This window comes from Harmonia axyridis, chromosome 7 (assembly GCF_914767665.1).
Source record: "Harmonia axyridis chromosome 7, icHarAxyr1.1, whole genome shotgun sequence".
Lineage (NCBI taxonomy): Eukaryota > Metazoa > Arthropoda > Insecta > Coleoptera > Coccinellidae > Harmonia > Harmonia axyridis.
In genome coordinates, this window is record NC_059507.1 from 35,613,319 (window position 1) to 35,639,623 (window position 26,305).

At 34.7% G+C, this 26,305-nt stretch overlaps 1 protein-coding gene across 2 annotated transcripts; it reads right to left on the reverse strand.

Annotated features, from left to right (window-relative positions):
• Positions 1-372: 372 nt before the first annotated feature.
• LOC123684212 (protein THEM6-like) lies at positions 373-25,989 on the reverse strand. 2 transcript variants are annotated; one of them, XM_045623383.1, is made up of 4 exons: positions 25,954-25,989; positions 22,061-22,199; positions 3,389-3,603; positions 373-862 (listed from the first exon to the last, which is right to left on the reverse strand). In XM_045623383.1, the coding sequence occupies exons 1-4, from the start codon at positions 25,972-25,974 to the stop codon at positions 446-448; spliced, it is 792 nt and encodes a 263-aa protein (XP_045479339.1). In that variant the 5' UTR covers positions 25,975-25,989; the 3' UTR covers positions 373-445. The 2 variants fall into 2 exon arrangements, with proteins under 2 accessions (XP_045479339.1, XP_045479338.1); XM_045623382.1 differs by lacking the exon at positions 25,954-25,989 and adding an exon at positions 25,767-25,805.
• Between the last annotated feature and the right edge of the window lie 316 nt (positions 25,990-26,305).

Genomic DNA, 26,305 nt, shown 5'->3' on the forward strand with positions numbered 1-26,305 from the left:
CTAATCAATATGTATCGTTGGAAATGAGATAAATTAATTCCCTTACGGGTTCTGGGAATTGTTTTTAGTATAATTTAATAGCACTTCTTGAATCGTACGATAAAACTTTTAACAATCAACTTCCTCTTCAATCCAAACATTTTTCTAGATAGGTTATCTAATATCGTTTTCATCTATTGTATATTGGACTAATGAAATTTATCGATAGGTAGCTTATTCTATTATCCCAATCGAGTATATTTTTTATGAGGTAATAAAGGACCTAAGTAAACACTCTAAACACCTAATAATATTACGTAGGAAAGTGAGTTTTACATTGGACGAAAAGTGATCGCCTTTTGGTTACGTAAAAAGATTAAGTACTATAATGAGTGCATAGATTAGGAACTTTAATGAGAAAATGATCTAAAATCCACATCGACAACTCAAGAACGGAAGGAAAATCTTAAATTTGTTCACTGAAAGTGGGGTTAGTACAGCCCACAATTTCCACAGCCTTGCAATTGCTTTGGTCGACGCTTTCTTTTAGGATATCTGTATTTCCATTAACTTCTATGGTGCTAGTGACATTTCCGTTCATTTCGGTGGTATCACTGGCAGTCGTTTTGACGTTGCGTAGCAACGCGCTTGACATCTCGTTGTGCTCTATCCATTTTTTGAGCAGTGGTGTCAGCTGGGGCCTTTCTCTCTTGGCATTTTCTATATCGCCATTTTCAGGTATCAACAGGGCCTCGTTCATCATGTCCTCTACATTGCAGTTGGCTATGCGGGTCTTGCAGAGTACAACTGCGCTTACGAAGTTGTCTGCAGAGGCTATGAAACGGTGCTCCATGTAGAAACTGCAATCATCCCAGTAGATGATCTGGAATGGAAAAAGGGGGTTTGAGAATATAGTTTTTACAATTTACAACAAGAAATGGCTGAGAAACTGAGAGAATTGGCTTGGAACTTGTTTTGGCAAGTGTAGATCGCGTACAGGCTCTAAAGCCTTTGCGGTTAATGTTTGAGCTACAATTATCATTACATTATGTGAACAACTTGGCAACTCTGTTTTGGTTTTAATTTTTTGCTTTAATATGGAGAAATCTGCGGCTGAGGCTCATCGAATGCTCTCATATACTTATGGAGAGGCCGCTATAAGTGAAAGAACGTGCCGAGAGTAGTTTCAACGGTTCAAGAACGGTGATTTTGACGTCGAAGATCAGCATGGTTTTCGACTATGCAGAATTGGAGATATTACTTGATTAAGACTCGTGTCAAACGCAACAAGAAATGGCAGGATCATTGGAAGTGATGCAACAAGACTTTTCAAACTGCCTGAAAGTCATGGAAATGATTCAGAAGTAAGCAGAAATTGCTACGTACGAGTTAAAGCCAAGAGATGTTGAACGGCGGAAGGTATTTCTGCATCGCATTGTGACTGGAGACGAAAAATGGGTTTATTAAGATAATCCAAAGTGCAAAAAGTAGGGATATCCCGGCCATCGTTCCACGTTGACGGCCAAACCGAATATTCACGGTTCTGAGGTTATGCTCGGTATTTGGTTGGACCAGCTCGGCAGAGTGTATAATGAGTTGTAATAACCGACTGAAACAATCACGGGCGATCGTTATCGAACGCAGTTTATGCGTTTGAGACGAGCATTGAAAGACAAACGGCTACAATACAAGGAGAGACATGATAAAGTGATTTCACAACATGACAATGCTCGACCCCATGTTGCGAAAGTGGTCAAGACATACTTGGAAACGCTGAAATGGAAAGGTCTACCCACCCGCCATATTCTCCAAACGTTGCTCCCTGGGACTATCACTTGTTTCGATCAATGGCACACGGCCTGGCTGACCAGCACTTCCGGTCTTATAAAGAAGTGAAGTTTCTTCAACGCGGGATTCGAACGCTACCCGAAAGATGGGAGAAAGTTTTGACCAGCGATGGACAATGCTTTGAATCATAAATGTATAACCAGGTTTTCACAATAAAGCCTCGAATTTCGGAAAAAAACCGCGAAAGCAAAGTCGTACGCCTATGTAACATATTATTTCAGGTTTGCTCAAATCTGTTGTTTTGAGGCCCAGAATATTTCTTCATGATGTCTACAATTTCCGAATTTTGAGCAAGAAATGGTCACAAACGATAAGATCCTGATCTTGAATGCTTCGGTTAGATTAGTCTAGAGGTTCCAACGCTTCAAATATGCTTTGCTCAGAGTGCCCAATGACAACGAGTAAATGACATCTTTCATTTGAGTGGATATTTCCTGAATAATAATCGTATGTGAGCGCGAAGCAGCAAAAATGGAAGATGAAAATGATTGCAAGCGCCCCTTAAGTCGCGACATTAAACCTATTGCCAGAAAACGTAATAATGGCTTACTTAGTGAAAAAGCTAAAACTATAAACTCTGGTAAACTTTGGTCGTTGTATCTCGAAGCTACGATCTGTAACTGTTGACTGTAAGAAACGCATATCTAAAAATCGCCAATCTCTATTCATTATTCTATAAATATTAATGAGCTATTTTTTTTTCAAACGAACAAATACAAAGTCATATTTTTACTGACAGGATCATCGAAAAGTTTCTTCGCCATAGGGAAAAGTGTTGCTATGTGTTGCTATGAATTACTTTTCCGTCCACCGGAGAGAAAAGTGTTGCCTAGCAAAGATAACTATCAACTATTATAGTTCATGTCTGTCAAAATTAATGTAGCATGAGAACCATAACTATGCAAATTTATTTTCTATTTGATCACTCAATTATAACTATCGTAAATATAAATCTAATTTAAAGGACGATATCCAGATTTTTTTGCATTTCGAAAAAAATTTAAGTACGAGATGAAATAATTTTTTTTCATTCAATTTAATTTGGAGGGGAAAGTGATTTTTCATGGCTCACTGCGTTCGGTGGGAAAACAAGCCTGCTATGAAAAGTGACGACTCTCCTCCTTATGGAATAACATTATGCTATTATTATCAGGTAGTATTACCAAATTAATAATGGAGTTTTCGGTGCATTTCAGTATCACAGTCGCTGTCAGAGCTGTCATTGAAAATATAATTTTTTTTTCATGTTTGAGGCACCAGCTGACGTATAATCCACCATGCTATAGCCAGCTGATTGTATTTTTTCGTCTAGATATTGGGTTAGCTACAATTTGACAAATTTTCAGTTGGGAGGAAATGACTGAATGTATATTTTTTTCTTCGTGTTTGGGGGGCTGCCGCCGCTCTCCCCCCCAACCGAGTCGTAGCTGACGTTCACGAGGCTTTTTATTACTATTATCTGATGCATCTCACCAAGTATCTCTCGAGAGGAAATAATCAACCAAATTTGCACCTGGCTCCCGGACTATAAACTTCGAGTAAGAGTTATTCACAAACCTACCTTCGAAGTAATCCTATAACAAGAGAATAACTTGATGAATCTTCTATATCTAACAGTAGTGGCTCCAAGACATATCGATCCCTTGTGCTTCCTGATCAGGTAGAACAGGCCAGTCCTCTCCAGAAAATCGATCTTGGCAAAGTCCAACTCTCTCAGAAACCTGGCGTTGTTCATATGTGTCAGCAGGGTGTCTATGTCCGAAGTGAGACATATCCCTAGAAAAAAAAACCGCTGTGAATTTCACACTATGGTCTGTTGTATTTTAATCGCGAAATATTTGAACACCAAAAAACCAAACATGAAATATCGATATCGAAAAATCTTCATGGGAATGTAATAGAGGGATTCGAACCTGGGATAGTTTGTAAGACAATCCAAAATGGAATATTCAGAAATTCATAAATCATGTCATAAATTATACATGCTATAACTTTTGCGATGTGAAAAATGGTTACAGTGTCATCGTAACAATATACAGTATGTTTCCAAATTAGACTTGAACCTTGGAGGACGTATTAGTTAAATCATTTGCTGTCGTATGAGCCATATTTAGTGATAACCAAAAATCAACTGTTTACGATATATTTGAGGTCTTGGGAATCTTAAAAGATTTCTCACCGTATTTCATGTTTCGTCAATTTTTGCAACTTTGACTATATTTGATTATAATTTTGGATTATTTTCGTGGCCAGCTAGAAGTCCGGATCTAACACCGTTAGAATAGACGAAGCAACGAGAAGATTGAGAGTAAATTTCAAGCGGAAAGTAACAATAATAAGAATAAGAAATGAGGAAGAGGGCACGTGCTTGTATCGGGTGTTTTTTTTTGAGTTATATAACTTTAAGTTGGCATTACTGTTCAAGATGGCGACCGATTTAACAGCTGTCAAGTGATTTATTCTCAGTATGGTTTGGCAATTCATCATGAATCATCATGAATAGACTCACGCCTGAACAACGCTTGCAAATAGTGCAATTTTATTTCGAAATAATGGTTCTGTGCGGAATACGTATCGCGCACTACGTCCATTTTATCGTCGACAAAATCGTCCATCAGAGCAGTTAATTCGATTAACCATGGAACGCATTTGGAGTGAAGCTTATCTCAAGTGTATGTCGAAACACCGTTACATCCAGAAAAACTGACTGTTTGGTGCGCTTTATGGGCTAGTGGAATCATTGGTCCGTACTTCTTCAAAAACGATGATGGCCAGACGTTACAGTCAATGGCGATCGGTATAGAGCCATGATTACTAACTTTTTCATTCCTGAATTGAACAACCATGATGTCCAGGAGCTGTGGTTCCAACAAGACGGCGCAACATGTCACACAGCTCGTGCCACAATCGATTTATTGAAAGACACGTTTGTTGACCGCCTAATTTCACGTTTTGGACCTGTGAATTGGCCTCCAAGATCTTCTGATTTAACACCGCTAGACTACTTTCTGTGGGGCTATGTAAAGTCATTGGTCTATGAAGATAAGCCACAAACCCTTGACCATTTGGAAGACAACATTCGCCGTGTTATTGCCGATATACGGCCACAAATGTTGGAAAAATGAATCGAAAATTGGATGTCCAGATTGGACAACATCCGAGCCAGCTGTGGCGGTCATATGCCAGAAATCATATTTAAAATGTAATGCCACAAGATTATCTTGCGGATAAATGAAATTCATGTCAATCGAATAATCCATCGTTGTTTTATTGCAATTTAAAGTTCTATAGCTCTAAAAAAACACCCTTCAGATCTAGAGGTTTGTCATTCAAAATAATGAACCAAAAGCACAGTTAATTTCAACCTTCGGTGTTCAACTCTGAAAATTTCCATCTTCACATGTAAGAGTACAGTCAAGGATTTCCGTTCGGTTGGTTTTGTTTACATCAGTGCAATAAACAAATGCCTACCAACTATTAGGCAGATGAGAACAAACGGGCTATAAATTCTTTTTATATCTTGTCCATATAATGAACTGAAAACTTGTTTTATCCTTGAACGGTGTTAAGAAGAAAACATAAAAGGACAATGGTACGAATCCTGGGAATGTTCAATTATCTTATTAGTCATATCAAAGATTTGTAGTGACTATAAAATAACGGAAAAGTTTATCAACAAAGAGGTTATAGAATCAGCAATAACATCATTAAAAATTCTTATAGTTTTAACATCAGGTAGATACTTCCTATATCTCATTGAAATTCTTATATCTTTGTAGAATTACGCGGGAACTGCATAATTGATCATAAAAAATTTTGTGAATCGAACTATAAGGATTGAGAATTTACGCAAAAATATTGATTACATAATTATTTCATTAATTTATGAGTTATAAATTCAAATAAATTACTCGTATCTATATTCCATAATGGTTATCTATTTGATATTTTATAAAGAAAATTTGAGAAGAGTTCTGAATTGACGTTGGTCACTTCTACAATCATCAACTAAGTACATTTTTAATTTCGTCCTAGTCGGTGTTGTTTGCCTAATTGAAATGTGAAATTTTTTGATTTCGAAGATCGCATCTTTGATTTATTAATTGAGCATTAATTTATTTTTATTGAAAATGAAATTATGCTTCAGACAAGGAAGTATATCAGAATTTCTATGAACATTTTCAATGTATCTATAACAGGTATTGTACGGTTCATAAAAAAATAGATTTTGAAATGTCCGGTCTATGAAATAAACAATCATGATCAATCAGTTATATCAACCCATTTTGTAGATTACAAACATACAAATTCCACCAGTATAGTTGAAAATGATGAAGTTCTGCCAGTAATAAATTCGAACACTGTTTGATGCGCTTTATGGGCTGGTGGAATCATTGGTCCGTATTTCTTCAAAAACGATGAAGGCCAGAACGTTACAGTCAATGGTGATCGGTATAGAGCCATGATTACTAACTTTTTCATTCCTGAATTGAACAACCATGATGTCCAGGAGCTGTGGTTCCAACAAGACGGCGCAACATGTCACACAGCTCGTGCCACAATCGATTTATTGAAAGACACGTTTGGTGACCGCCTAATTCCACGTTTTGGACCTGTGAATTGGCCTCCAAGATCTTGTGATTTAACACCGCTAGACTACTTTCTGTGGGGCTATGTAAAGTCATTGGTCTATGAGGATAAGCCACAAACCCTTGACCATTTGTAAGACAACATTCGCCGTGTTATTGCCGATATACGGCCACAAATGTTGGAAAAAGTCATCGAAAATTGGACGTCCAGATTGGACTACATCCGAGCCAGCCGTGGTGGTCATATGCCAGAAATCATATTTAAAATGTAATGGCCACAAGAAGATTATCTTGCGGATAAATAAAATTCATGTCAATCGAATAATACATCGTTGTTTTATTGCAATTTAAAGTTCTATAGCTCTAAAAAAACACCCTTTAGAAAACGGTTGCTTATAACGACTTGTAAAAAGGGTAGTTTTTTTACGTAGACAGTGGAATATATTTTTTACTGAATATGTGCTAGAAGTACGCTCTTCTTCTTCTCCTTTTTCTTCAGACCTTTTTCATCCAGTGTCGGATATAGGCATCCTCTAGTTTTTTTCATTCTTCTCGGTCTTTTGCTGTTTTCATCCATTGCTTACCGGCTACAGCGACTATGTCGTCTATTCATCTTTTTCTCGGTCTTCCTATGCTTCTTTTTGTCTCTCGAGGTCTCCAAAACATCACTTTGTGTGACCATCTCTCCACACTCTGCCTTTTAACATGTGCCAACCACTGCCACCTAAGTTTCGCTATTCTACTCATGATGTCAGTTACCCTGATCTTTTTTCGAATTTTGTGCCTTAAGCTTATAGCCAGCATAATCCTTTCCATGGCCCTTTGAGTTACTCTCAGTTGTTCTACCACTTTTTTCGTTATCGCCATAGTTTCTAGACCATAAGTTGCCACTGGTAATATACAGCTGTTGTAGGTTTTGCGTTTTAAGTGTAGAGGAATATTATTGTCCTTAATAATGAAACTCAGTTTGCCGAAGGCTGTCCATGCTAAGCGTATTCTAAGCTCATAAAAGAAAAATAAGTGTAGGTGGCGCCCCCTACGAATGAGAGCATTAATAACCAGGTTCAAATTCGACACCTAAAAAAACATTCCAATACCAATTTTCGTTTAATTCATGTCAATATTTTGAAAGCTATTTGAAAAAAAACGAAAATAAAAATAAAACTTTGACACCTTGTAACTTAGAAACGAAGCGTTTCTCGACATTTATTTATTTGAGCATTTCATATCAGAATATTGTGAGGAATCACCTCCTGAAGTTTGTCAAAGTACTTTTGAATCACCATTCAACGTTTGTCCGTCCATGGCCATTATTGATTATGTCGATGATATTGGATAAACATAAAAATTAATAGATTTAATCGGATCATACCCGGTTCAATCCAATTAATACGGAAGTTCTCGTGACTTCGACCATTGTCGTTCTTCCCCAAACAGGATATCGAATTAATATCGTATTGGGTTCTCTCGAACATTAGACGATCGGAAAATACCCACGTTGTGATTTAATCAATCGAGAGATCGCTCGGAAAACAAGTAGGGATGACCGTCTGTCCTGAATTCTGTTGTTCTCTTGAAAAGGTGTCCTTCAAGGTTCGTCGTTAGGTCCGAACTATTTCAATACTATTCGATACCAAAGGAGCTATACGTTTTATTCTATTCAGTTTGAATTCTTCTGATGACTATAATGATCCATATTCATGAAAGAAAGGTTGCAAAAAAATGAAGGAAAATCTTCAGCTGGGATGAAGAAATTCCGAGTAAAACCCGGTAAAACCTTATACAGGGTGTTTCCTAATTGAACGTCAATATTTATGGAGGTGATTTTTGGGCCTATTTTAAGAAAAAATCTTCATATGAACATCTGACCTAAACGTCTTACCTTTTCAGGTATAGGGTAGTAAAGTTTTCATAAATGGATAATTTTGTTATCAATATCTACAATACCACTTCAGATATTTCAATGAAATTTGTCATACATGTACTATGAATCAAGAGGCATTTTTTAATGTATTCCTTTTTTTTAATTTCCACCAGTGGCGTTCGTACGTAATTTGACCTGCCTATTTTGGCAGACATTGATGGTACGCCACAGATTTTTCCTGAAATAAAAATTATTTTTTAAATTCCCAATCATTTCTTACCAAAGTTGATCACTTGACTTGAAAAAATAAAAACCGTTTCCATGCTTTATCATAACAATATCGTCAATACATACATACACACATCGGAAAAGTCTAAGGATATTTCAGTATATCTCGCATGGTAAATCGCATATTGCTTTTATCTCAAGTTTTTTGCAGACTATCAATTGAAATCATCATGCGGAATGAATTTTGGTTGTATACATATGCTAGCCAAGAAAATATGGGAGATATGATAAAAATAAAAAAAATGAATGTCGCAGTTAAAATTTCTGTATTTGATTTTAATCATTTCATGCATTCGTTAGATCGATTTTGGGTTATAACATCGACAATATTTTTCTATCAACTTCTTTTTATTATGGAACGACATCATTTAACTTTGGAAGAGATGAATCGAGTGGTTGGTTTACTTGAAGGGGGCATGAGACAAGTCGATGCAGCTGAGCGAATGGGTGTTTCACAAAGTGTTATAAGTCGTTTGTGGAGGCGTTTCAGAACAACTGGAAATCCTGCCGAAAATCATCCAGGATGTGGACGTTGTACAACTGCTATTCAAGACAGATTTTTGGTTTTGACCGCCCGAAGGCAACCCACTATAACGGCTCCTGAGTTGGTTATGGAATTTCAACGGGCTCATAATTTGACCATTGGGCGAGATACTGTGAGGAATCGTCTTCATGAAGCCGATCTTCATTCCCGACGGCCAATTAGGTGTCCACCACTTTCCAGAGGAAATCGCGCTGCAAGATTGAATTGGTGTCGTGAGTTTCAAAATTGGGGTGTTAATGAGTGGTCCACAGTTTTATTCACAGATGAATCAAGATTCGGATATCATCCAGATTCTCGTCGAATAAGACTATGGAGACGATCTGGTAATTTAGAACGCTTGAGACACGTCCAGGAAGTACACCGTTATAGAGGTGGTACAATTATGGTGTGGGGAGGAATTTCCATTGGACGTAGAACAGAGCTCGTTTTTCCTGATGGTTTTCTAAGAGCTCAGCAATATTTGGAAAATATTCTGCAACCAATTGTACAACCTTATGCAGAAGCTGTTGGTGAAAACTTCCATTTGATGCATGACAATGCTCGTCCCCATACCGCTCGTATTGTGACACAATGGTTGGATAATGAGGGAATTGATGTTTTGCCATGGCCAGCACAATCTCCGGACCTGAATCCGATAGAACATGTATGGGACATGCTTCAAAGAAGGATTACGCCAAATATGGGAAACGTCCAAAATGTTTTAGAATTCAGGGAGCTTCTGACAGCTGAATGAACAAATTTGAATCAGGAAGACCTAAACAATCTGATTTTGTCTATGAATCGTAGGTGTAGAGCCGTAATTAATCAACGAGGAGGCCACACATTGTATTGAATGCCAAACTTGAATTGATTTTCGATAAAAAATTACTAAGAATAATTACTATGTTTTTCGCAATTTAGAGACTTCGATTTTTTTCAGTTTTTCACTTTTTCATTATAAAAATTTCGGTTTATTTGAAGTATATAAACAATTATTGGATACATCTATACATAATTTCCTCGAATTTTCTTTCATTTAACTCAAAACCAATCATTTCGAAGAATATCCTTAGACTTTTCCGATGTGTGTATATACATTATATTATATGACAATATCACCATGCAGAGACATACGTAGATTTTATTTTTTTAGATGAAACCCGTGTGTCGGACCAAAAAAATTCAAGAGATCAAATTTGCTCATAATTGAATACAGATTTTATTTTTTTTTATTTTTGAAAACTTTACCACACTGTATCTCAAAAGATGAGACGTTTAGGACATATGTTCATATAAAGTTTTTTTCTCTAAATGGGCCCGAAAATCACCCCCACAAATATTGACATTCAATAAGGAAACATCCTGTATTATTATTATGTTTGTCATAAAAAAGTATTTGGTTATACATGAACGTTTTCCTTTACTCTGAATAAGAAGGATATTCTTCAATAATTCTGAGTTTGGTCAGTAGCAGACTAAGCTGTGTAGACTGTAGAGATCAGTTGTAGCGATGGCAAATATTTTGGAACTGAGAGTGATTAAACACTACAAGCAGATTCGACAGTATTGACACTGCTAGATTATGGTTTGATGGCTGATTCAGTCTCTTCTTGTGTACTAGAAGCTTCACTCATCCTATATTGAGTACATCCATCATCAATACCTATGTGCTTTGCGCCTTGGATTTTTTCTTCCATGGTCTTCATTACCTCAACTTTTTCCCATTCCAACAGTTTGATTGCTTTATTTCCAGTTTTTTCAAGTCTGTTTTTTCAACTTTACATTCATATTATTTATTTTCTTTTAAAAGCCTTCCACATCCATTGCTTTACAAAATGTCACCTCTTACTTCCTGGTAACATTTGTTTAATAGCCTCTCACGCTCTAGCTTTTATTTTGGTGTTTCGGATTGTTCCAAAATCATCGTGACATTAGTAATTTCATCTGCTATTTACTGCAGTTCGGTTGTAAAATTATCTTTTTCTGTACTTTCACGATCGCTGCTTTTAGAATACATTCTCTGAACGAAGTAAGACGCTCAAATAACAACGATAAGAAAAAAAAAACTGTTAATAAATAAACCATCCCTTTACTTATTTTTGGAGGATATCCCTGCAAGTATAAGATAATCATTATAAATACGAAAAAAAGAAAATGCTTATGCTGCTTCCTTTTTCTTCAACTCAAAACTTTATAGGTACTTGCAAGGATATCCTTCGGTTTTATGATTACAGTTGAATATCTTGCCAACTCAAACTTCGTGGAAATACGCAATTTACTATGAAAAATGAAAACACTAATAAATCCATGTGTGTTACCTTCTTCTTTCTGAATTACCATATCTCTATACTCGAGCAGACAATACAGGATAGAAAAATTCGATAATTCACATAAATTCAGCCGATAAAAACCAGTTATTATTCTCAGAGCTGCAATAGAAATAGAAAATGGGAGAACCACAATAATTATCGGATTTAAATATATGCAACCATCCTCATCACCTTCAATTGTTTTTTTTTAGTAGCCGGAAATTATCATATTGAAAATATTTTATGATAAAAAATTTTATTATGGATTTGGCTAACATTTCGCTATGAGGCGTGACTAATTTGAAATTTGAATTTTTATCGCATGAATTAATCATTTTGATAGATTGATTGGCGAGGAGTTCCCAACCTCTCTGCGGATTACATCCCGAGAAAACTGATGGAATTATCAGGAAAGCATTCAGTGTTCCCTGCCTTATACAATCCATCTCCGTAGTGGAGCAAGGTGACTTTGCCGTAGAACGGTTGGGATTATACCCCAAGCGATTACGATCTTCCGTGAGGTTCGCAGACCACAACGCCACCTCTCGGGCAAGCAAAGAGTCATTACAATATACTTGGGTTTTGCTAAAATTAGAGAATTATAAGATCAGAAAAGTTACAAGAATTGGTCATTCAAATGACCAAACTAAAGAATATGTTAGCCACAACCCGGCTAGCAGAAGTACAATCAAAAAATGGAAATTGAAAAAAAAAACAATCGTTTCCGGCAACCTAATGATTCGATTATTGGTATTCTTTTCAATTCTTTCAATAGTAATTTATAATTTTAGTACAAAAGGCATTGATATCCTTCCTCGAGTTGACAAGAGAATTTCGAGTAGCAACATAATATAATAATTGAATATAACCATGAAATCTGAGTGACACTGGCATAATACCGCATGATTTTGCTCTAAAAGGTATGGCAGAATGAAGGGATTTGCCAAAGCATAAGAGAAAAAAAATGTTGTTTCCAAAATGTAACATCTAGTTTTTACAAGCCTTTGCTCAATGGAAAATATTGCTTTGATTTGTAATAATAATAAATCAAATTGGTTGCAGTTCTTAAAGTCTGTATGAAATTTTTTTTCCAAGTTGTCAGAGTTTCGATAAAAATAAAAATTTATCGTTGCAAGTTACTCATACCTGCGTCCTGCTTCATATCACAGCCAATCCACTATTCCGTTTATCAAACTGCAATAATATTATTTATAGTGTTGTCCCGTTGTGAACAATCGACCAACATGATGTTAATCAATATTTTAAGGTGTTGTTTTACAAATTGTATAATATACTGCTTTTCACCTATACTGGCTACTAATTATTCTATATCAACAAATTTCGTAATTGAAAAACATAAATTGTGTGTTATCAATTCTTATTCAAATTTCCTGAACTCTCTATTCCTAAACTTGCATATGAGATAAGAAAATTCAAAATAATTCAACATGTACTATAAAATAACGATAATTTATAACAACTCTGTATTATCTACGATCGTTTCGTTTTATGAGGAATATCGAAAGAATGATTAAATGACATAGCTTTACTGACTGAAATAATCAGAAATTTATTGCAGGACTCGTTTCTGATTTTACTTGTTTTTATAAAGTTTATAAAGTCCTCAAATAATTTTGAATTTCAATTCTGGTGAAAAATCGCCAAACCCGAGGCCAACATCTATTCGAAAAAAATATCTTAATGCCCTTAATGGAAAACGCACGAACTTCACTGTTCCAAGGCATGACTGACGGTGACTGCAATTAACAGAGTAGAATATTTCTGAAGCAATTGATTTTTTATGATATGTTATGAGTATCATATAAATCATAAAAATTACTGAAAAAAACGTTATAGATTTTTTTTTAAATAGCTCGATGAGAAAACAAGATATACCGGAATATTTGAAACATATATTTTTCAGAAACACCCTGTAACTCGAGAACGAATCAATATATCTATGATCTGATTGCAGGGACGTTGAAGATTTTTTATCTAAATCTAATAGTTCTCGGGATTCATTCAATGAGCATTGAATTTGGAACACCCTGTATATGTACCAGCGGCATATCACAAAAAAGTTAATGGGTCGAAAAAAGACTGGACCCCTCAAAAATTATTTCCCTGAAATGAGAACCCCAAAACGTATTTCAAATTTGATCCTTATATCTCAAAAACTGAAACAGCTATGAAGAAAAAACGAAAAAAATCTTAAAACTTCAACGCTCAGTAGTTCGTCATTGAAGCGTTTTTGGACACATGTTTATGGAAAAAAAGTTTTATTTTGACCACGAACCCACCGACTATCAATACTCACAAGAAATAAAGATTTAAAAGGATCTGAATCAGCGCCAAGCCTACTTAAAATGCGGAAGGAATTGTTGATTTTACAAGGTGTTTACTGTATGAATTTCTTAGCAGAACTCGGAGATCCCTATAGACTGCAACTGAATGCGAAAACGAGAATCAACGGGTATTATGAATAATTCGGCAATTTCGCATTTAAACTAGCTACAGTTTAGTTGTTTACATCGACAAACAAAGCAGATGATCTCAAAGCATGTCAGGAATCTAAATGGTTTCCTTATTTGTCATTTACAATGGAAAACACAATTGCCATAAAATGAATATTTCTTCGTTATAAATGTATATATAGATATACTCGTGACGTAAGGGAGAAGGGCTCAGTGGAGATAGAGGACCTCAAACTGAATGAGTTGAAATGTCCCATTAGGATATTGGTTTCAAAGATTCATGAGAAAATGCTGAAAATATGAACTCCCATATCTCCGTTAAAATGGCAAATTTCTAGCTGATATTTCACAGGATTTTGACTATAAGCATTCTCCATCAGCTCACAAAAAAATTTTTAAAAATATTGCAGGTTCGTATCGAAAAATTTCAATTTTTCAGGTGAAAAATTATACTCGGTATATGAGTTGAAGAAAAAATTAATAGAAATTTGAAAAGAGCGAAAAATACTGAGTGAAGTAGTGAAGATCAGGTTTATATTTGAATGGCTAAAATTTTGTAAGGTTTGCATTATATGTGGAAAGCGGAATATTAAAAATTTTTCATATCCACTATTTGAAAGGTATTTCAGATATGTCTAACTCATTTCAATAACTCCCGGAACTCCTGGATACTTTACTGAACTGATCATCCATGTTTTCAACAATCGATTTATTGAAAGACACGTTTGGTGACCGCCTAATTTCACGTTTTGGACCTGTGAATTGGCCTCCAAGATCTTGTGATTTAACACCGCTAGACTACTTTCTGTGGGGCTATGTAAAGTCATTGGTCTATGCGGATAAGCCACAAACCCTTGACAATTTGGAAGACAATATTCGCCGTGTTGTTGCCGATATACGGCCACAAATGTTGGAAAAAGTCATCGAAAGTTGGACGTCCAGATTGGATTACATCCGAGCCAGCCGTGGCGGTCATATGCCAGAAATCATATTTAAAATGTAATGCCACAATATTATCTTGCGGATAAATAAAATTCATGTCAATCGAATAATCCATTGTTGTTTTATTGCAATTTAAAGTTCTATAGCTCTAAAAAAACACACTTCATATGCAGTCATTACATTTTCAGATCGGGAGATCTCTTTTTATCTTTGCAATAATCCAAAAATGTTTGTGAGCATAGGTATTCATATTATTCTTTGGATTTATTCGGCAACGAATTCAAGATGACATTTTCAGCAGCATTCACCATCTCAGGTAGTTTCTGCTGGGTCACTAGTTAAGAATATAATGATCATGTGAAAAACATATTAATCATAAACCATAACTTCAAGAGGTCCACAGATTCCACACAAATATTAGTCATTTGCTCATTATTTAAGAGATATTTGAATTTTTTTTTGTCACTCAAGGAATTGAATCAAATTCCAAGCTTTGTTTATACATACTCTCAATGATCATGTACCATATATATTAATTATTCAAATCAGTCCAAGGCGATCTACTCCCAGAAAGTTTTTTTTTCTGAGTAAGAACGAATTCGTTCACAAATTGAACTATTATTATCTCAATTGAACCATTTCATTCATTGAGATTGATCCTCATTATCTGCGAAAAATAGAACTGGTAGTTTCCTATTCAGGTTGATCATTTTAAAAGGTTATAATTAGTTGAACATCTGTCTCCTCAGGTGTTAGGACGAATTCTTATCATGTTTGCCTGAACAACAACATATTTTGTACCAAGAAACAGTGTTTCAGGATTATGGGATCTATTATTTTATGTATTATATATTACATTATTTTGTTGAAGTTTATACCAAAGTATAAGGAATTCCTTATACTATGGCTATACCTTGTTGAAAACATGGATGATCAGTTCAGTAAAGTATCCAGGAACAGTAATGCCAACTTAAAGTTATATACCTCGAAAAAAAACACCCGTTATGTAGCTACCCCCATTACGAATTTTCGTTTTCCCGGGAATACATGCAGAATAGCCGATTTCCCAAGATTTTTGGTTTTTTTTCTTCAGAAGAGTCGATATTCCTCATTTTTTAATTAAATATATTATAAGTAAATTCAGTTAATTATTGACGCTTTAACAATTTACAATCAATAAGCTTTCATCACCTAGACAACCGCGCCTTCTATTATATTCCTACACAGCACTTTCATTGAAGCCTTGAATAACTATTTTGATTTATTGGGTAATTATTTTGTAGTTTAAGTAAAAAGTTTGTCTATCGAGCAAAAAACGCTATAAGTATCTCAGATTGTGTACGATCGGTAAAATATCTTTACCGTTCTCGATACTTGTAGCTACTACTACTACTGTTGTAGCTTTCAACGCTGTTTATGTCTACTTTGAACATCCTTCAACTTGGGAACCAGCTTTGACCAGAGCCTTTTCTTATTGAAGGCACCAAGGTTCAAAAAAACAATTCTAACATTTGAAATTAACCGTTAACCATTTTTTATACCTTCAAGTGCCTGGTCCTTTTCTTCAAGTTCCGTATTCAAATCACAGATTACAGATATCTGTAATCTGTGATTCAAATGATTCAAATATCTCGCCTTCTTCAATAAATGAAAGAGATGTCTCTTTGACATATGACCACAAATTTAGCGGATATTGATATCCATAGAAGCATATTTAAATTAGATGTCATTGCTTCTCTGGAAATTTTCTATTTCAAGTTCAGATTACGCACCTAATATCAAACTGGTCGAAAATTATAATATCTAAATTGATATCGGTTTCGAAAAGAGGGAGTAATCAGGCCAAGATTAAATTATCGTTATTGATGGATAACTTTTCGGAATAACGGAAGAAAAACCTGTCTAAACCTGACCCCTTTACATAAGAAACGATTGTAAACGAAAAGTAAGATGTTTTGCGAAAACAGTAGTAGAGTTGTGTGCACCGAGGATAGAGTATGATCGAGAAAGGTATATGATTAAGTTCAGCGACATTGCTCTCATGGTTTATTGAGGTGAACTTGTTTCATTTCCCTATTGGAATCGTTAACAAAACAAGGATATGGGAAAATACGATAACGAAAACATGAAGAATAGTACAAAATTCAGACGGATATTTGTTGTTTGTTCAATCTGATGAAATGAATCGTGGAAAAAAGACTATAAAATTTGCACAACAGCTCATTGTTCTCTCTGTCTCCCAAATAAACCTGGGGATAAATACACGATAATAATTGATAAGCTGTAAATTAGCATTCATTAATTTTTTATCGATAGAAGTGGAAATTTCAACTCGACACAGCGTTGGTATTGCAAATTTTTTACTATGGTTTATTATGTCCCCCTAGAATATCTCAAATCTTGAAAAAACGGTTGACAAAATTAAAAAAAGGCAAGTTATATACGCCATATAAAGGGTGTTTTTTCTAGAGCTATAGAACTTTAAATTGCAATAAAACAACGATGGATTATTCGATTGACATAAATTTTATTTATCCGCAAGATAATCTTGTGGCATTACATTTTAAATATGATTTCTGGCATATGACCGCCACGGCTGGCTCGGATGTAGTCCAATCTGGACGTCCAATTTTCGATGATTTTTTCCAACATTTGTGGCCATTATATCGGCAATAACACGGCGAATGTTGTCTTCCAAATGGTCAAGGGTTTGTGACGTATCCGCATAGACCAATGACTTTACATACCCCCACAGAAAGAAGTCTAGTGTTAAATCACAAGATCTTGGAGGCCAATTCACAGGTCCAAAACGTGAAATTAGGCGGTCACCAAACGTGTCTTTCAATAAATCGATTGTGGCACGAGCTGTGTGACATTTTGCTCCGTCTTGTTGGAACCACAGTACCTGGACATCATGGTTGTTCAATTCAGGAATGAAAAAGTTAGTAATCATGGCTCTATACCGATCACCATTGACTGTAACGTTCTGGCCATCATCGTTTTTGAAGAAGTACGGACCAATGATTCCACCAGCCCATGAAGCGCACCGAACAGTCAGTTTTTCTGGATATAACGGTGTTTCGACATACACTTGAGGATTAGCTTCACTCCAAATGCGGCAGTTTTGTTTGTTGACGTAGCCATTCAACCAGAAGTGCGCTTCATCGCTGAACAAAATGAAATGGACGTAGTGCGCGATACGTATTCCGCACAGAACCATTATTTTCGAAATAAAATAGCACTATTTGCAAGCGTTGTTCAGTCGTGAGTCTATTCATGATGAATTGCCAAACCGAACTGAGAATAAATCACTTGATAGCTGTTGAATCGGTCGCCATCTTGAACAGTAATGCCAACTTGAAGTTTATTCCTCGAAAAAAAAAACACTATTACTTATAATTAACTATGTGAAAAAATGCAAATAAACAAATTTAATAAGTAATATTTAGTTCTTAGAATTTTATTTTTTCATTTGTTCGATATAACAAGTGACAACCAATAATTTTTTTCAATCGAAATGAATAATCGAAAAACATAGAAGAGATGAACTAACAAGATGGAGCTTTGTAAACACATTAAACGACAGTTAAAGCTTAAGTTTCGCGTGAGCTTGAACAGTTATACCAACTCAGCGGCAAAAAAAATCAGAGTAATTTTAGACGAAAAAAAATTGAAATTAGTTAAATAAAAACGAGGCTTGAAACGGTAAATCACAGCAGTAATGAACACTCCTTCTCTCCTTTTCGTCATATCACATTTCATAATTGAATTCGTCACAGATGAAAGCGCGTATATCATTTTCTCGAGAGGAAAATTAATATCATACGTACTCCAACATACCTGCATATAATTCGCCACATATTTCGCTGTTATCGATTTACATAATTGCGTTGAAAAAATAGAATTGAGTACGTAACCCTCTGTAATGAGCGAGAAATATAATTAATTAGTGATTTTTCGGCACAGTTTCATAGGTATATTTCATTTCTTGGTGTCGGAAATCGAAGCGTTATATAAATTATCAGTAGAAAAATTTTCTATTAGAAGTAAAAGGTTGCATCTGGTTCCTAATGAAATATTCAATCTATTTCACATTCATTCGAGGTCCGAGTACTTCCTGAAAACCTACTCGATAACCTATGTTAGAAGAAGTCAAGGATAGATTCATCATGAAGAAAGTTTCAGTAGGCAAGTAATACACATACTACAGGAGAATGCTGCAAATCTTTAACAATCAAAAGCCTCTTAATTTACTAACTATTATGATCAAATCGAGAATGTGGTTTTAATACCTAATTTTTTTCGATGTTTTACATCGTCCAACGAAAAAAATAAGTGATAGTCGAATAACCAGCAATGATTATGATGAATTATAATACTGCTAGAATACGTGCTATTTCGATGGATTTCGATTTTCGATTGATTCAAATATACAGGGTGTTCTTAATTGGAAAACGATAGATTCTTCGGATCATTTTAAGAATAAAAGTCATATAAAAATGGGCACTCGAACGCTTTTTTTTCGAGATACTGGGTATTAAGGTCAGATTTTTTTCTCATAGCACCTTCCCTTCACAAGATGTTTACCTTAAATTTGAAATGAATATTCCAATTCAAAATTTTCATCATGTGATATGCTAATTTCGAATGCAATTCTACAGGGTGATACAGTGCCCGCTTCTTTCCTCCAGACTTTTTTTTTGGTGGATCACTGGTAGTTTAGAAAAATACGAAAAGAAATTTTGGTCTATAGGTAGTACTATAATTTTTTGTTTCTTGTAGTTTTGTCGTATCTGCTTCCGATTTCGAGAAAAATTTCATAAATTTTTCTAGTAATCCTCAAAAGAATCCAAATTAGTATAAAGATCCAGTCAGTAAGCAGTGAATGTGATGAATTAATTAATTATAAGTTTTGATACTTATTAAACCCAATCTGTAGCGAAAATTTGACAAACTGGCATAATCACCACAAAAGAGTAGGACTACAAGAGACACCCTGTATCTCAAAAACAAAGCGTTTGCGGACCCATGTTTATAGGATTTTTTCTTTTGAAATCATCTAAGGAATATCATTTTCCTTCGAATCTCTAATTTAGGAACACCTGTATTTCAATGATTATCTATGTTCATCAATTTTGGGGTTACTTATCAAAGTGACATATCATTAGTTCATCGAAAAAAGTAAGTTATCAATAACAGATATTCGCTCAGCAGAAGTATATGACTTGCCTTTTTTTAATTTAAGATTTTCGTTAATACTACGGTAGCAGCAATATTCCTAGATATTCTTGAGCGGCGCACACGTTTTCGATTCTTCACAGCACAAACTTGTTTCAACAGCTCGAATATTTCCACCAGTTTCACAATTGCTGATCACGAAGGTGCTTCACGACTACCTTAGTTTTGCGAATTTCACAATTTTTGTTGTGAATTTTAATAACTTCAACACGTTATTGAAACGTGTATTGTTCTATTTTCAGTAATGGCGTAATTTTTACATGTCAAATGTTAAACAATGACAGTTACAAAAGTGACAGATGCTTAGATAGCGATAGTTGATGTTGATTGTTGAAAAAAATCAAGGACAGAATAATGATAAAATAGAATATTATTAACTGATGTCTGTTTTATTCTTTACCAAATATAAATATTTGAATTCAATAAAACATCATGACGAAGCCAAATATTTATTTCCATTTGAGCATGCAATTTTCCAAGAAAACGATCATTTCTACGATTCAGCTATACCTGTGGTGTATCATTCTAAGTTTGAATAATGACTTCAATAATAATACAACGATCAGTTACTTACTTGTTGTTAGATTTCATTGCATACATATTTTATTTTTTTCAGAATCTCTCTGATGTCCAGTCGATTTTTCTAGAATTGTAATGAGGTCCAAAGATAGAAAAATGGAACAAACAAATTATAGCTTTTGATAAATAGCGAATTAGTATATGTATATTGACGGACATCGATAATAATTCGAGTGGAGTTCTACCTTTTTAGCCTTGAAGTGCATACAGTATTTTGTATATCGAAATTTTTCAACATTGTTAATTATTAATTTTTCAAAATTGTTAATTACTTTAATTTTTTCGCATTTTGAAGACTCAAATACATGAAGAAATTTACGAATTTTGGAGCCTGAAAATATTAGAAATATGTGTATCGTGTATCTGTACATATATTATAAGTTTTGCATTCTTCGAAATTCATACGATAATGAAGATGTATGTATTTGGAAAAACTTGACAAGAATCATTTGAATAGGTCATATTACATATATGATATTGAACACCTATTTATGACATTTCGAATATGATTTTCGTAATCAATAAAACCTTCTTGGTACCAAGGAGTTCAAAATTTTACTGTGAACATATTAATTTTCAAACTGGTGGCTTCAAGGGTGAAACTCATGAGAACTTTTACGAATCTTTTCTTATTTTCAGGCGAAGTTTCGATGATGAGACGTTTCAAATCCAGTATTTTTTTTTTGTGCATAATATTTGGTTGCCCCAAAATTGAAGAATATCGGAAGGGTGTATTTTTTTCGAAAAAGAATCTTTTTGAACTTTCCCAATATTTTTTTGATTGTAAAATACTCATCGACCAATCATTCTGGAGCACTCCGTATATCGAACCTAACAATTTCCTGTTCTATCTTTGAATATTCATTGGTTTTGTTTACAACTTTCCTATGAATAGGTTCATCCTCTCTAAAAAAGAAACAATCATCAATTTGAAAGAATCTTAATAAGAAATCATTTTTGTATCTATATGAATATTCAAGCGCTTTCCTGAAGCTAAATAACTTGGAATTTTTTTAATGAATGGTGCTTTTAACGAGGACTAAATACAATAGGTAATTTTTGTTGAAACCGAATTTCACACGTAGGTTCGTTGGTACCCTCGTTTTACATAATGTGTCAATACATAAAAAATTTAAAAGATTCGATTATTCCACATTTTAAGCCTTCAAAATTCAAGGTGTATAAGAGAGATGTGAAACAAATTGAATGCATTCAAATTTGGTTTAAGAAAAAAAGGCCAAGCTGCCGATTAAGTTTACTGTTTGATATTCTAATTCTTCCCTATTCCTAATAGTAAATAATCGGAATTGCAGGTTTGGATTACAATTTTTTCGACCGCAAACGATAGTAAACATTCCAACGAGGAAGTAATTCTGATATGACGGTATTTGAAGTGCCGCAATTTTTTTCTAAATAGATTCACATACCTTTAATGCTCGTCTCGTCCAGCACGTGCACTTTTTTCTTGCATTTGGCCAGCAAAACACAGAGCAGGGATCGCCCGAAGTAGTGCAGTTCGAAAAACAGATAACCAAAAATCACAAGGCATGCTAATCCGAAACCAATCTGAAAAAATAGGTCCATCATTTTGACAGGAAGCACAGATTCACATCTTGGTCATGTTGACACGGAAAACGACGATTTTACCGCGTTGATTTTTTTTTCATGGGCTGCATCATTTCGACGATCGATCGGAACGTGCTTAAAGTTTGATTGTTGGCGACAATTCTAGCTGACTCATGTGTTAATTTTCGAAGAACGAGAATGTTAGCTGTTGAGAAGGCGGCGTGCAATTCTTGGTCGTGTTGGAAAGCACTGTTTTGTTTGGGTAGGTTTGTTGAAGCGCGAGTTCTAACTATTGAACCGATAGCCGCGCATGCTCGCTAGCTTGAATTTTCGCGAGTGTTGCTCCATTTTCATCTGGATGTTTTCCATCTTCGATCACTCTAGGGGATGCTAGGTGGAAAGTTAACGAGCTGGTGTTTTTCCATGATGATTTGGATGAACTTAATTACGTGATGGAATTCTTTGTGAAATATACGGAAAATTATTATTTCATTATCAATGTGAATTTATTTTAATGAATGGCCAGCACCGAGGTTTGAACCCGGGGTCATTTACTCCGAATGACTAGGACTGGGGGAAAATTATTGTTTACACTATCATGGTAGATATATACAGAATGTTAGTAAATAACTACGACAAACTGAAGGGAATAATTCTCCTAAAAAAAAAAAATTGTTTGCTTTATAGGGTGATTAACCCCGATGGCCAATTAGACGTTTATGGAAAAATAATCATAATTTAGTTGTGAAAATTTACAAGTTGGGGTTTGAGACAATGATCTTTCGCCCTAAAATATTTTCAGATCTCTACAACTTCTGGTTATAACAGAAACATACTAACGGGTGTTTTTTTTTCTAGGTATATAACTTTAAGTTGGCATTACTGTGCGAGATGGCGACCGATTTAACAGCTGTCAAGTGATTTATTCTCAGTTTGGTTTGGCAATTCATCATGAATTGACTCACGCCTGAACAACGCTTGCAAATAGTGCAATTTTATTTCGAAAATAATGGTTCTGTGCGGAATACGTATCGCGCACTACGTCCATTTTATTCTGTTTAGCGATGAAGCGCACTTCTGGTTGAATGGCTACGTCAACAAACAAAACTGCCGCATTTGGAGTGAAGCTAATCCTCAAGTGTATGTCGAAACACCGTTACATCCAGAAAAACTGACTGTTTGGTGCGCTTTATGGGCTGGTGGAATCATTGGTCTGTACTTCTTCAAAAACGATGATGGCCAAAACGTTACAGTCAATGGTGATCGGTATAGAGCCATAATTACTAACCTTTTCATTCCTGAATTGAACAACCATGATGTCCAGGAGCTGTGGTTCCAACAAGACGGCGCAACATGTCACACAGCTCGTGCCACAATCGATTTATTGAAAGACACGTTTGGTGACCGTCTAATTTCACGTTTTGGACCTGTGAATTGGCCTCTAAGATCTTGTGATTTAACACCGCTAGACTACTTTCTGTGTGGCTATGTAAAGTCATTCGTCTATGCGGATAAGCCACAAACCCTTGACCATTTGGAAGACAACATTCGCCGTGTTATTGCCGATTTACGGCCACAAATGTTGGAAAAAGTCATCGAAAATTGGACGTCCAGATTTGACTACAACCGAGCCAGCCGTGGCGGTCATATGACAGAAATCATATTTGAAATATAATGCCACAAGATTATCTTGCGGATAAATAAAATTCATGTTAATCGAATAATCCATCGTTGTTTTATTGCAATTCAAACTTCTATAGTTCTAAAAAAAACACCCTTTACTACTTTCATATTTCAATTGGACACCCAGTATTTCATTGCATCATTAGATAGCTCTTTTGATAATAATTTTAGTAATATGCCAACCCTTGGAAAAAACCCAACGGCTTATGAGTTAATAGGATTCTTATGAAAAAAATGGAGACGACGACGGCATGTTTTTTGAATATTTCTGCAGAAAAAGTTTTCCTTCCTTTTCATTTTTGATTCTGCAAATAAGTACGTAGTATTTTAACACAAGTCGTGCTTTAGACCGAAAATGTACAGGGTTTATCAGAATCATCAAATTCATCAAAAATCATCGAAGTATAACCTACACTTTTTATTATTTCAGTCAATTCTAATAATAAAAAGAGGAGATTTACCCAAGCAAACCTAAAATAAATACTTCAAGTATGAGCGAGGAAGAACTTAAAATGCGGTAAAGCCGCAATCGTGGATTAGGTACTCTGTGACTTCCGGAAAACAGAAAAAAAATTAAATTCGATGTTTCGATAACTAAATTTGACATTTCATGAATTGTAGTCACAGATTACAGATAATATGGTATTTGTAATCTGTTATTGTAATTAATAATTGTTCGTTGGGATTGTTTACAAATCCATAAACCAATTAAATTTTCAATTACGAATAATTTATTACTATTCATGAAATGTCAAATTTAGTTATCGAAACATCGAATTTTAATTTTTCTTTGTGTTTTCCGGAAGTCAAACACTACTCAACACAGTTAGAAATGACGGTCTTTTCTGTTTCAAGTTCTTCCTCATTAAATCTTAGGGTATTAATTTTAGGTATACCTAGAGTTTGCTTAAATATCCATCCTCTTTTCATACAGTAAATTGACAGAAATAATAAGAAATATAGGTTCTTATTTTAAAATCTTGAATCTTGAATTTGAGTTTTGATAAACACCCTGTACATATTTGGTCGGTCCAAACCGCAAACAGTGTTATAATACTACATATTTGCAGAATCGAAAATGAAGAAGGTTTTATCGAAAAATAACTCTTCTACAGAAATATTCAAAAAAATGATGTGAATTCTCGTCGCCAACCTTTTTTCAAAAGAATCCCATTAACTCCTGAATCGTTGAGGTTATACCCAAGGAATGGCATATTGCTGAAATTGTCATCAAAAGAGCTAATAATATACTGGGTGTGCCATTTGAAATAAGGAAGTAGTAGTCTGTTTCCGGTATAACCGAATATGGGAGAGATTTATTAAATATTTTAGGGAGAAAGATCATTGCCATGATTAGTTTTCCAAGAACGTATAATAGGCTATCGCGGTGAATCCCTCAGTATATATTTCATCCTCAAATGATGTACAATATACGGAGTCTTCAAATTTTGCTCAAAAACTAAAAATTCATCTACTGCTCTCAATTTAAAAGAAATTGTACGCCACTGAGATATTTCAAACTAAAAATCACATTTGGTTTCCTCGTCCAATTGCTGACAGAAAATCTATCATCATTTTTTTTATATGGGGTGCCGTTTTTATTAATAAAAATAAAACATCTCAATTTTAACAAATCATCAAGAACTATAAACTATAGTAATAGATGATTTTAAAGGAATGAAAAATACGCTTCAAGATGTTTTATTGTTTTGCATAATAACAGCGTATCATACAAATTGAACGAGAAATTCAAAAATAATTATTAGCCTGAAATATCTAGGTTGTGTATAATTATTTTAAATTAAAAGGGATCATTACCCATATGCGTTCCAATTTGAATTTTCAATTTACATATCATTAAATGCGCAATAACTAGGTATGTACCTCTTGAAACCCACTAAATTCCATTAGAATATCTCCAACGATTTCAGAGCAATAAATAAATCGAAAGTTTTCAAGAAAAACACCCTGTATAATTTCAATTTCGTTATTAGGTGTTGTTAATTTTCTGAAAATGATTTCTTTTTTAATTTGTTGCCATTATTTTTTCTTCAAAAATTCATACCTTTACCATTACATGCCAATAGCTCATAGACTTCCTGAGAAATGCTCTGGACGGCGATTTTGATTTTTATTCTCTCCAAAATGTAAATTTCAGGAGGGTGCTACAAGGAGAGTTCAAAATCATCTTAGCTTAGCTGTTCTCATTGAATATTTTTGGTTCTAGTTACATTATGAACATGAAATTTTGTACGAAAACTGAAATTGTTATGTCTAAATATGACATTTCGAAATGTAATTATGCAACCAAAGAAAAATATTCCATAGAGTTGAAATTTAGTTTCAAAAGTTCAGTGAGTATCGTAAAAGAATCAAATATTAATTTCAAAGATCCGATATCTCTAAAAAACCTTCCATTCAAA

What these genes read in the sequence shown, in the direction of transcription:
- LOC123684212 (XM_045623382.1), bottom strand. Translation starts at nt 25,790, where the DNA reads ATGGAATTTAGTGGGTTTCAAGAG. An exon ending in AATTTAGTGGGTTTCAAGAG is followed by an intron (nt 22,200 to 25,766) that starts GTACATACCTAG and finishes CTATTTTTTCAG; the next exon opens with ATTGGTTTCGGATTAGCATG. An exon ending in GTTATAGGATTACTTCGAAG is followed by an intron (nt 863 to 3,388) that starts GTAGGTTTGTGA and finishes TTTCCATTCCAG; the next exon opens with ATCATCTACTGGGATGATTG.